We start from the raw sequence: 12,963 nt of genomic DNA, 5'->3' as shown, positions 1-12,963 counted from the left end.
AAAAAAAAAAAAAAAAAAGTAGTAACTTGCTTTAGGTTTAAATATTTCCTATTAAATTAGATCCAGCTCAGGCAGGAATTTAATAAGCTTCAATAATTTAATTCTGGCTTAGAGAAGCAAAACAGTATGTGCAATCAAAAAGACAGTACTGAACATTTCACTCGTGTGAGAACATCACAGCTACTCAGCACACCAATTTTTTGTTTTAAGGTGACTGACTGACCATGCTCCAAGGATACAGACAAGGCCTCAGGGAAGCAGTACTTTTTCCTTCTAGACTAGTATTGTATGTACTTAGCTTTGTTTTAATGATACAGTTACGTGAACACCAGGACAGCTACTGAGGATAACACGTTTAAGATGTAAAAGGTATCCGCTTTATAATGTTGAAGCTGAATGTTTTAAGCATTTGTCTTTGCATGCCTAGAGGATCCTTGACGGGACTGTAAATACTACTGTGGGGAAGAATAAAATTAAAAGCAACAGGCAGCCTCACCCTGCCTGTTGGCTTCCCTACAACAAACTGTCTAATGAAGGAACCCATATTGAAATTTACATTTTTTAATTGAAAAGGGCAGCCTAAACTCAAATGAATAATACTTCCTTTGTACATCCCACCTTCTCAAAAACAAAGCGTTCCTTTCAATATATAAAATTGATCATAGTAGCATGACTTAACAATTCCCGTTCAGTAATTTTTTGGAAGTAATTACAAATCCTGGTGTGACTATTTATCCCAAACCTTTAAAAGCCAGAAATTGTATATGAAAGGTGGAAGAGTGCTGTATCAGCCCTCATGCTTAGTGATGCTGAAGAATTAATAAAATAAAAAACCCTAAAGGTTGGTTTGCACAAATGAACATGACTAAATAATTCCCTTGACAGATGTAAAGCCCAAAATAAGGATTCTGTGTTCTTACTGCTTTAGAAGGATGATTTCTTAAAACACGAGCAAAGCGGTTGAAATTAAAAAAAAAAACCAGGAACTGTAACAGTGAATAACAGCTATGAACTGAAAAAGATGGATTTGATAGCAGTGAATTAAGCTAGGAGCCAGGAATTGCAGAAGACTGGTAAAAAATGTTAACAGGAAATCTATGTATGGCAAAAAAGCAAGGCATTTTGAAGGATGTTAGAAAGAACAGGATATTAACAACAGAAATTAGTATACTATCACTGATGCAGAAAAAAAATATTTATTTGGGGAGAAAATTCATGTGATGATGGAAGTACATCATGCAGTGATAATAGAACACTTCATTTCAGCAGAAACTCACAAGGATGTTAAACAACAACTACCAAAGTTATGGTTTTTCTTACTGCAGCTGATCCAGATAGATATCTGTATTTGATGATTTTTTTTTCCTGAAGTAACCTGTGGGGTAAAACTGGTGGTTTTTTCAAAAGGTATGAGCACAAGGAGAAGGTCCAGAGGATGGCCAGGAAGTTAAAATGTGTCTGTTCAAATGGAGTAAACTGAAAGACTGGGTATTTGGGATATATTATGTCAGATAAAAAATACTGGACTACTACAAGAAGAGTCAACTAACAGTTAAAGGAAGGCCACGGCAATTAATGCCACTTAGCATTAGATTATGGAAAAAGAGATCATCAAACTCTCTTGACCTCTTTTCTCGGGCAGTTACAGGTTTGATAAAAATAATAGTGCAAAAATAGATGGCTACGTGCACTGCAAGACCATATCCCCATGACACGAGTGAAGAAAATAGAGCAATGCAAAAATCAACATGGCACGTATTTAAATGGGTTAGAAAGTGGGTAATTATAGAGATCATGTTGTTAACGTAAATGCAGAGTCTTCATGGAGTATCTTTCTAGAGGGGTCTTGCAAGGCTCTCTTCTTGTCTGTGCTAATTAGCACTTACTGCTGCCTGATGAGAAAGCATATATAGTAGTTACTTGTAAGGAATACAGGCTGAGAGACAGAGACAAGTCATTGTTCCAGAGCAACGGAGGTTTTATAGAAGTAGGTGTGAGCAAACACTGTCTCGACACGGTGAGAAATCATGTTGTACATTTGCGGTCAAAGAAGGTAGGCTGTGCTTACATAGCGTGGGCTTCTCTCCTGGGCAACCGCAAAGTCTGAAAAAAGGTTTGAAACGTGATTTTGCAGTATTGGTGCTGTAGCTGGCTTACAGAACATGATGTTTCTTGGATAAAGAAACAGAAAAGTAAAATAAGAGTATATGGTTTCTAGATTGGTGGTAAAACTACTAAGTGAATGCTTTCTCCAGTTCTAACTGGAGTGACTCAGGAAAATGCCAGGAAAATGACTCAAGGCTGCAAAACATGCCCTGTATTGGGAAATTTGGAAAGACAGTTTAGTTTATCAAGGGGAAGATTATAGGGAAAATTATTTACAGTTTGTTGAAGTACTGACAATGGAGAGAGAAGTTTGATGAGTATTTTCTAAAAGGTGGGATTTTTTTTTTTTTTTAGTTCAATCACAAAGCACCCTCCAGGGGTCTTCTGGCTCTTGCTATGAGAGACTACTGTTACCTCCTAGATTACTTTTTCTTAAGTTTCCGTTCAGCTCTGTCAAAAGGGTAACCAAGCAAAATATCTCTTTTCAGTGTTTGAGAACACTGGTTGGGCACACAGGCGGAGTCTGGTCATCACAGATGAGGGACAATATCATCATCAGTGGCTCTACAGACCGAACGTTGAAAGTCTGGAACGCTGAGACTGGAGAATGCATACACACCTTGTACGGACACACCTCCACCGTGCGTTGCATGCATCTCCATGAGAAAAGGTAAGGCTTTGTCCAAAGCTAGAGCCACGGGTTGGCTTGTTAATACACACTTGCGTTCTCAGAAGATGCCTGTTCAACTTGGGTACCTCATCCGACATGGAGTGAAATACAAACCAGGCAAAGCATTCACACTAAACTACGTAAATCAACACAAGGGAGGAGATGATTAATAGCAGCAAAAGCATAAGAGTACTAATTAAAGAACAGAAAATTGAGTCATGTACTTTATAAAGTCACATTCGACATTATTTCAAAGCTAATTCTTTGTTATGCTGTGATCCAGTCTCCCACACTCTGAATAATTTCTCCCTTTTGTCAATGCTATAAACTTCTTCTCATTTTACAGAATGACTTTTTAAGTATCGTCACTGCAGTATTTTATTAAAATTTTAACTGCATCATAATTTCTGCAATAGTAAACCACGTCTTGATTCAACGAACATTGGTAAAGTTCTTTTACTTGGCTGTGGTATGGAGCTGGACAGAGTGCCTGCTGGTTGCATTTCTTCTTTTTTGAAGAATGATGAGGTTTTTCTTTATCAATTCCATTAATGCTAATTCCTTCCCATTTCTGTTCTTGCCTAAAGAAGCTTTTAAAAGTCTAAACTGAAAAAATCGAGCAGAATAACTGTTACTTTACTAAAACATCTAAAGATCTTCTTTGTTTAATTGTTATAATTAGTTAACTGAGTCATTAAAACAGAATGCTCACAGCACTGGCTTGAGCTCAGCGTATTCGTAAGCTTTCACAGATAGAGACATCAGTCCCCATCGTTTCTCATGGCATCGTTTTGTTGTCCACAAATGAAGTGCCTGTTTAAATACTGAGTGCTAATTATATCAAATAGACAGAGCCTGAGAAGGTGAGTAGAGCAAGGAAGAAGAACACTCAAGACATTTGCGACCGTAATGAAATGTCATGCCAAACCAGATCTTTGGTGGCTAGTGGAATAATGCTATCTAACGTCCCAAGTTAAAACTCGTAACTGATTTATACCCAAGTCTAATGGTTTTAAAACTTTTCTGTCCGATGCTAAGTACAGGAGGGGTTTTCTTGTTCCTCCAGAGTGGTCAGTGGTTCTCGAGATGCTACCCTGAGAGTTTGGGACATAGAGACGGGCCAGTGTTTACACGTTCTGATGGGCCACGTAGCTGCAGTTCGGTGCGTTCAGTATGATGGCAGAAGGGTTGTAAGTGGTGCATATGATTTTATGGTCAAAGTGTGGGATCCGGAGACAGAGACCTGTCTGCACACGCTGCAAGGGCATACTAACAGAGTCTACTCGTTACAGGTATGTGATTTTCATCTGCTGCTTTAGTTTCCTTAAGTAACATTTAAAGTCAGTTTATTTCACTTTATTAAATTGTGGGTGCCTGCTCCAAAATTATACAGGCCGCAAGAAGATAGAGGCATCGGTGGTACTTTCCCTCTTTCATTTTGTTACATTAGTTACATGTTGTCTTAATTTAGAGACTGAGATTTTTTTAGAGGAGCTTGGTTTTTTAAAGCACCCAGTACAGTAAAGCCCAAATCTCTATACCAGCAAGTTAAGTAGTTTTCTGGGTTGTTGCATTGTTTGGTTGGGTTTTTTTTTAAATCTTGCATGTGTTTGGGAGCTATGGTTTTGGTTTCCCCGAAGAAATTCTGATGTTTCTATTTTAAATAAATCAGATGATCCAGTAATTGAAAATGCGCTAAAAAAAACCCTGGATTATCATTCTGAATTACGCAGAACTGTTTATATGTATTTTGTAGTCCCATCTTCCAGTTCCAAATTGTAATTTGTAGTGAGGCTGAACCTAAAATTTTAATGCCCCAATGTAAATCTCCGGCCTTCTAGTTCCTCTTCTCTGAGTAGAGGCCAGATCTACAACTGTGAGGCTTTGCCAACAGAGACGTGTCATTGTAGATGCAGGTTATTACGGTACCACTCTGCAGCATGGCTCTGTTGCCTACCAGTCACCTGACTGCTCATCAGAACTATGCTGGCAGATATACATAGACCTCAGGTAGGCTCTTCTTACCATTACCGACCCAAAAGATCATCTTGTTCATTCATAGAGTCAAAGCATCACTTCCAGGCGTTGAACGGCGAAATAAATTAATTTCATGCTTGTGCCTGTTCTCACCACAATCTGGCAGGACTTGAAAAACAAATTAACAAAGACAGTTCAAAATTGGGAAATTGCATTCAGCATGTAACCACTCTGGTGTGTGGCTCAGAAAGCAAAGCTCAGCGCTAGAGACGTTTTTCATAAATGCTTTCATCATAAGGTATCTCTCACCATAATAGACTAAATATGAGCAAAATGCCCAATTGGTTTCCTTTCCCAAAATATGTAGTAAAATTTATCAGAAATCTCCAGTTCTTCTCTTATATTCATATGCTGAGGGGGATTCTCCAGACAAGCAGGAAACAAGTTAAAAATGCTGTACTACCTACCTATCTCTTAAAAATATTCTGGAGGTTGTATTTCATCAAGAGCAGTTTAGGAACAGTGTATGTTATTCTGCCTTATCTTCACCAGTGGCTCTTGTTTGGCCTATGAATATTCATGTCTTGCTCTGATACTGTAGTAATAATGGATCAAATAATTGGGTTATGTTACACACCGATACTATTGTTACATATTATGTTACACACCGATACCCCATCCCTGGAGGCGTTTAAAAAACGGGTAGATGTGGCACTTCGGGATATGGTTTAGTCTGGTCTACCCTTGATTAGTCTAGAGTGGGCTTGGTAGTGTAGGTTAATGGTTGGACTGGATGATCTTAAAGGTCTTTTCCAACCTAGATGATTCTATGATTCTATGATTCTATGATTCTATTTACACCCTGTAAATGGAACTTGGTATTCTAAACCAAATCTCGGGGAGGCAGGAGGCTACAGGTGCTTACAGTTTTAGGACAGAAAGATTCTTTAAAATTGCATGGGGAGCTCCTGCCCTTGGCCTGAAATAGCCCCGAATGGCAGAACTCCCATAAATAGAATAATCAGCCTGTCATCTCCATGGCGGGTTCTGTTTTACCTCAGTATTTCCCCATTTGTAGACCCCCTAACATTTTCCGGAGATTCTTATTCAGCAGTTGAAGACTACTGACCATGTTACGTTTTCTTACTTTTTGTTAGCTGCCTTTGAAGTAATCCACAGATTCTCAGGGTTCACTGATACCAGCTCAACCAGCGATCATAACCATTGTCTGACTATAGCAGTCTCAGAGTAAAGTTTTTCTTGATGCCCAGCCTTGAAGCTTTCTTTCTGAATACCTTACATACATGGAATACAATTAATTTGCAGGAAAGGGGGGAAAAGAACTCAAAATTTGTTACATCAGTCCGGTTTAGTTCCGTTAGGAAAGAAAAACGTTCTGTAGTGTTTCTACCCAATGTCTGCTGGGCTATTTAGCACTCCTCGTCCTTTTATTGGAACTCAAATTAGTTCACATCCTCTTCTGAAAGCAGGGTGCCCAAAACAGGATGCAAAATTCCAGTCAAAGTCTTGTCAATGCCTACTAGAAGTGAAAAGTTATTTTACAATGCCTTATATAATGGTTGGACTGGATGATCATGGTTGGACTGGATGATCTTAAAGGTCTTTTCCAACCTAAATGATTCTATGATTCTATATACCTTACCCCTATGTCAGATACCAGAGTGGGTTTCTTTAGTATGTTTTCACCAGCAGATAAGTGGTCTGTGTGTGCCAGTCTCTGTCTACATTCTTTTGAACCTAGGTGCCATGCTCAACCGTGTTTGGTCATAGAGATCTACAATGTTAGTTTTCTGCAGGTTTTATAAAAAAGAAGCACTCTCAGATAGTTGAGTTCCCTTAACTGGGTTCTTTCCTCACCGTTACGAGATACCAGTCAGTCCACATGGACAAGTCGTGCTGGGTTGCCCTAGCTGTAACAAAGACTCCTGCCCAGCCTTCCTTCCCCCAGGCTGCAGCTGTACCTGCATTTGTTCGCTGCCCAGCTCAGATCTTCACAACTTTCTCTCGACTTTTACACTTTTTGCTTTGGGTCAGTTCTACCATTTCAAATGTCACCCAAATCCTAATGAAAATACTAAATGCCAGACCCACACACCCCTCCCGCCCCGGAACTCTTTCTGATACCTACAACCATGCTGTGAACAAAGTTCTGAATGGGATAGATAATATCCCTGTGTGAAATTTGCCTCCCTCTTTGTGAAAATACAACCAAGACATCTGCTGTTTCACACGGCTTTTTACTCTGTCACAGAAAAAAAATCATATTGGCTAAGATGATTTTCCCACAAATCTGTTTGCTGCTACTTAGCGCATGGCTAAGGGCTTACAACCAGCTTGATTATTTGTTTGTTCCTTCTGGAAATTGAACTTAGGCTGACCGATCCATAATTCCCCATCTCCCATCATCATCTCCTATCAGTAAAGAAGGGAATTGTATTTACCATCTGAAACCTTGTCTGTCTTCCATGGGTTCTCAAAGATAGCAGCAGATGTCTCTGAGATTGTCTTAAAACAACTTGCCTTATGTGGTTTTTCCCCCCCCGTTCTAGCAAAAGCTTGTACTCAGTTGTCAGTGGTGTTAGTGCTGTGAGCCTACACTCAGATGGCTGAGGACTGAAGCAAAAAAAAGTTAAATAGCTGGCCTCACGTGGTGTTTCCGTCCCACTGAGCATAAATGAGCTGCTTTTTTTTTTGCCTTACTCTTGTTTGGGGTTTGGTTTTTTTTTTTCGGTCCCCCCACCCCCTGGAATAGTGTTTTATCATCCTTAACATCTCTTGGTAGTTTTATCTTGGTTTGTGTCCTGCCTTTCCGATTCTGTCCCAGTGTGCTCTTTTAAACACATCTATTGATCTAGTTTCTACTTTTTCTACAACTCCTTGTGCTTTAGCCAAGTCGGTCTTGGTAATTTACTACACTTTGTATCTTTCCTTCACACAAGGATAGTTTGTGTCTTTAAGAAAGTGCCAACTCTCCTGAACTCTTCTTCCCCTTAGAGAATAGATACATAAAAACCTCATGGGAAGGAAGTCTCAATTGAAGTATTCCTCCTTGAAGCCCCCTGGTTTTATTCTACTGCTTTTTTTTTTTTTTTGAGAATTCTGGACTCCTATGTCGTTGTCACTATCTCTCAAGTTACTTTCCACCTCTGCATTCTCACATGTTCAGTCCTCTTGGTCAGAAGTGTCTCATCTCTTAGCTGATTTCTCTCCATGTTCGTGTTCTCCATATTTTTATTTTATATGTAACATAAGACCAGAAAATCCAAGAATTTGGACATCTGTGTTAGCCTGTATACCTTTCCCAACAATAACTAGGAAGTTAAAAAGTTCCTCACTGCACACAATTATGATTATAAAATAGCTAAACCCAGCATTTTTCAATTACATCGCTTCCATTTTCCTGTGTTTTGGCTTCAGTATAGATGATTCTGGATTAATGTTGTTACCCTTCTCCAGCTTCAGGTCCCTCTCACTCATGAAAAGCAGGTTTGGCTTGTTAACATCTTCATTAGGAAAAGAACATTCTCTTACTGTTGCACCCTGCAGTATAGTCAGGATTCTGTTGTGTTTAAGAGTTGTATTACATTTGAAAGACCAATAGTTCAGAGTCTTCCTCCTTGAACCACGTACCTCATAGACCAGGTCTACAACAGGAAATTACACTGACCGTGAATCACCTGCTCTGATATCAAACGTGGCCATCTCTACTTAGACTGGATTATTATTCTGTAATGCAGCTTCCAAATATATATATATAGTATCTAATGTCGCATTTAGTGAATTAAATGCTTAATAGCCTTCTCCATACAGAGCATTGCAAGATCCTAATGTAATTGTTTGTAATAGATTTACCTTTCTTGTAGTTTGATGGTATCCATGTGGTGAGTGGATCTCTTGACACTTCCATCCGAGTTTGGGATGTGGAGACAGGCAACTGCATTCACACGCTAACAGGCCACCAGTCTCTCACAAGTGGAATGGAACTCAAGGACAATATACTCGTGTCTGGGAATGCCGACTCTACAGTCAAAATCTGGGACATTAAAACAGGACAATGTTTACAGACATTGCAAGGTGAGCTTAAACTACCTTCATGTACATCAAGCTGCCTGCAGTAATCTACATTGCAGATTCTATATAAAAAACTTCAAAAATTGCATACAAAGAACCAAGCGCGGACCACTTACAACTTAAATATTTTCCTGATGACAGCTGTATGATCTTTCTCTGAATTAGAAGAACAAAATGTATTTAATCTAATCTATTCAAATCACTTGCCTATTATGAAAGGCAGATGGTCTGGACTGATAGCAATTTGCTACGGGTATATTAGCCTAATAAGCCACAGAAATATGTAGGAAATGACATCTCAAAACAGCCAGTCAACGTATTTATTTAGGGGTCACTTGGATGTTTCAAAGCCCACTGATTAATTGGATCAGGAGGCAAAGTACACTGTCTGTTGCAATAAATCAAGAGAAATGAGTGGAAGATGTTTTCTTTCTTTCAGTAAGAAGGAAGATTTCCATTTCCATTCTGACAGTTGCCACTGAGGCGTCGTGCACACAAACGCATTGTTCTGTTTCCCCCCACAAAAAAGGTCTTACATCATTCCCATATATCATATGCAGCATCGCTGGCTGGAGCAGAAAATTAAATTTCACTATAAAGCAAACTCTGCTGTTGTAACAGTATATATTTATATGTCAAGGTATAACTCAATATTTACTGATAGAGTAATCTTATAATAACACTTCAAAGGGACTTGGAGACAAACGCTTTCAGTGGTCACCTCATTCTGGAAGGTTAAGTTCATTTTCATGAATGTCCAAGTGCACACTTGCCCTACTGTTTGTGTACAGCGAAACGAGATCACTGTAACAAAGAGGGAAATACCGGGGGATTTTTCTATACCTGCACTCACTTTTTAAAAGCGCAGCAAGGCTTCTGTACCTTTTAATGCACAAAAACTGAGTTAATGCATTTAGGTAGAAAAAGCTGTATGCAAATAGCTAGGTATTTATTTTATACGCAGCGCTGTCTGACATTGCTTTCTAATTACAACTAAAAATGCTTTGGTTTACTGTTACAGGTCCCAACAAGCATCAGAGTGCTGTGACCTGTTTACAGTTCAACAAGAACTTTGTAATTACCAGCTCAGATGATGGGACTGTAAAACTTTGGGACTTGAAAACGGGTGAATTTATCCGAAATCTAGTCACATTGGAGAGCGGGGGAAGCGGAGGCGTCGTGTGGCGGATCAGAGCTTCTAACACAAAGCTAGTGTGTGCGGTTGGGAGCCGCAACGGGACTGAGGAAACAAAGCTGCTGGTGTTGGACTTTGACGTGGATATGAAGTGAAGGGCAGAAAGATGAATTTGTCCAAATGTGTAGACGATGTTCTCCTTTCCCTCCCCCTGAAAAAAAAAAGAAAAAAGAAAAAAAAGAAAAAGGAAAAAAAATCCCTTGTCCTTGGTGGTGCAGGATGTTGGCTTGGGGCAACAGATCCTAAAGACCTACAGACTACGAAGGAGAAGACAAAGATGACAAACTATAACTGACAAGAGAGGCATTTGCCGTCTCGTCACATAAAAAGGCTACACTTTTGACCGGGGCAGCTTTGCAAAAATACGACTTTCAAAATGAAACCAGGTGCAATTATTTCTTTACTTTCCTCCAACTGCTCCTTGAGCAATTTGGAGGTGGAAAAAAAAAAAAAAATTGTTACAGTTCTTGTTAACAGGTTATTTTACCACAAAGATCTTGAAAGAAGCTGCACAGGTGAGCCTGCTCGGCGCCCCTGGGTTCCGGCAGCCCCTCCGAGCAACGCGCTCTCCCTTAGCCCCGCTCTGAGCAGGGGGTTGGACCGGACAACCTCCAGCGGTCCCTTCCAACCTCTACGAGCAGTCACTGGTTGACTTTCAAAAACTAGAGAGCATCTGCAATGAAAAAAAAAACAAACAAAAAACAAAGAGTCCATTCCTGGTGTGGAAAAGCTAAAATATTACTGTGAATTGTTTTGTACAGTTTTATCAGAGCTTTTTCTTTTTTTTCTTTTATTCCTCTTTTTTTGCCAACCATTGCCAATGTCAATCACAGTATTAGCCTCTGTTTAATCTATTTACTGTTGCTTCCATCTACACTCTTCAACGCATAAGTTGCTCTGAGGTGGCAAGTTGTCCTGGGTTTTGAGTCCTTTGATGGATTTAATTCGCAATGCTGGTGCTAGAAGTAGGTCTTCAATTACGGGATTGTTGTCCCACCCCTGTACTGTATTCCCAGTGGCCAAACTTATTTATGCTGCTAAATGAAAGAAAGAAAAGCAAATTATTTTTTTTTATTTTTTTTTCTGCTGTGACGTTTTAGTCCCAGACTGAATTCCAAATTTGCTCTAGTTTGGTTACAGAAAAAGACTTTTTGCCACTGAAACTTGAGCCAACTGTGCCTCTAAGAGGCTGAGAGTGGAAGAGTTTCAGACAATTAAGAGTGAAGTTTGCCTGCAAATAAAGAATTGAGTGTGTGTGCAAAGCTTATTTTCTTTTTTCTGGGCAAAAATTAAAACACATTCCTTAGAACAAAGCTATTGCAGCCTGTTCTGTGGGGAAATTTTTCTTTGTGAGGGCTGTGGTGAATGGAATGAACATACATTAAAAAACTGACAAAATTTTAAAAAAATATTATAAAATACAAAAATGAAAATAAAGTTGCTGGTCAGTCTTAGCATTTTACAGTATTTGAGAAAAAAAAAACACAACTGTTACAGTTATTGCTGGGAGGAACTGACAGAGCAAAAACTTACGTTTTTGTAAAGATGTCACATGCAAACTAAACGAGAAACGAAAGAGTCAAATGGTTTGCCTCATTCTCCAAGAGCCACAACTCAAGCTGAACTGTGAAAGTGGTTTAACACTGTATCCTAGGCGATCTTTTTTCCTCCTCTTTTTTTTTTTTGTTTTTGTTTTATTTATAGTCTGATTTAAAACAATCAGATTCCAGTTGGTTAATTTTAGTTATGTAACAACCTGACATGATGGAGGAAAACAACCTTTAAAGGGATTGTGTCTATGGTTTGATTCACTTAGAAATTTTATTTTCTTATAACTTAAGTGCAATAAAATGTGTTTTTTCATGTTAGTATGTCTTTTTTTTCCCTGCCCCATTTCTTCTTGTTAATTTAATATCATCTATCCTACCAAGGGTAAAGCAGGTCAAGTTGCTCAGCTTACTGGTAGATGCTAAAATATGTCGCAGGACTTTTTATGTAACCCTTCCACAAACAGGTGCGTGGAGTCCTCGCCTTCAGTTGCCAGATAGGATTTGTCACATGGGCTTCAACAAACATGCAGGAAAGCCATTAGCTTCCTATCACTAAGAACGTGTCAGGATTTGACTCTGGAGGGAGTCAGCTATAAAAAGCTGCTCAAGTACGTAAAACTTCTTCCGATAGCATCTTGTTACTGCATCTTAAATTGAAACTTGTTATTTCTGGATTTCAATCAATTGATTGCAGTCTGACAGCAGAGAATAAATCCATAAATACAACTAAAATCAAAGTTAGGATTGTAGGAGAGCTTGAAATAAAGCTTCCAAAGGAAAAGAAAAAAAAAAAAAAAAACCACCCTCAAAAAAACCCCAAACAAAACCCCACATCATTCCAGCTCAGTCCAACAGCAGTTTTATCAGTGCCCTGAAACCAAGGTAAGTCATCAGCTGTCTCAGAAACACCACCTGAGTGTCAGTTTCTCTCTCAAATCTCCTTGACCAAAATCATTGCTCTCTTCTGTCAGGGCATAGCATTTTCCTGTTCGTGAGAGTTTTTGCTGTAGAAAACTGTCATTATAGAAAACCAAACCAAAACACTAGAAGAGAAAATTCATGGATGGAAAAGAAAAATATTTATATACTTACACTTCTATGACTATGTGCTATTCAAATGTAGTTCCAATCCCTACATTATGCAAAACAAGCAATGCTGAAGGATCACGCTTCCATCTGGCCTCTAGAGATTAAAAAGCCATACAAAATGACTGAGCAGCTACAAATCGTAAAAATCTGTTCGTTGAGTTGGTGTTTAAGGGGGGAAAAAAATTGCAGCAAGCACTGACATATAAAAGCTATGCTTGTCTTGGTATTTATGTAAAAACAATGAAAGAGCTAATCCTCTTGTAAAACGACAGTGAGAGATTGCC

General features: G+C 39.0%; 1 protein-coding gene across 4 annotated transcripts in view; it reads left to right on the top strand.

The window, feature by feature from the left end:
- Positions 1-10,135, top strand: part of FBXW7 (F-box and WD repeat domain containing 7) — a 108,422-nt gene extending 98,287 nt beyond the window's left edge. For all 4 annotated transcript variants that reach the window (XM_075709278.1, XM_075709277.1, XM_075709279.1 and 1 more), the window contains 4 exons: positions 2,595-2,776; positions 3,843-4,068; positions 8,638-8,848; positions 9,867-10,135. In XM_075709278.1, the coding sequence (XP_075565393.1) occupies positions 2,595-2,776; positions 3,843-4,068; positions 8,638-8,848; positions 9,867-10,135 (888 nt within the window). The remainder of the gene's footprint in view (positions 1-2,594; positions 2,777-3,842; positions 4,069-8,637; positions 8,849-9,866) is intronic.
- Positions 10,136-12,963: the final 2,828 nt, after the last annotated feature.

This window comes from Pelecanus crispus, chromosome 4 (genome assembly GCF_030463565.1).
Source record: "Pelecanus crispus isolate bPelCri1 chromosome 4, bPelCri1.pri, whole genome shotgun sequence".
Taxonomy (NCBI): Eukaryota; Metazoa; Chordata; class Aves; order Pelecaniformes; family Pelecanidae; genus Pelecanus; species Pelecanus crispus.
This window is presented reverse-complemented; position numbering and strand designations above follow the sequence as displayed.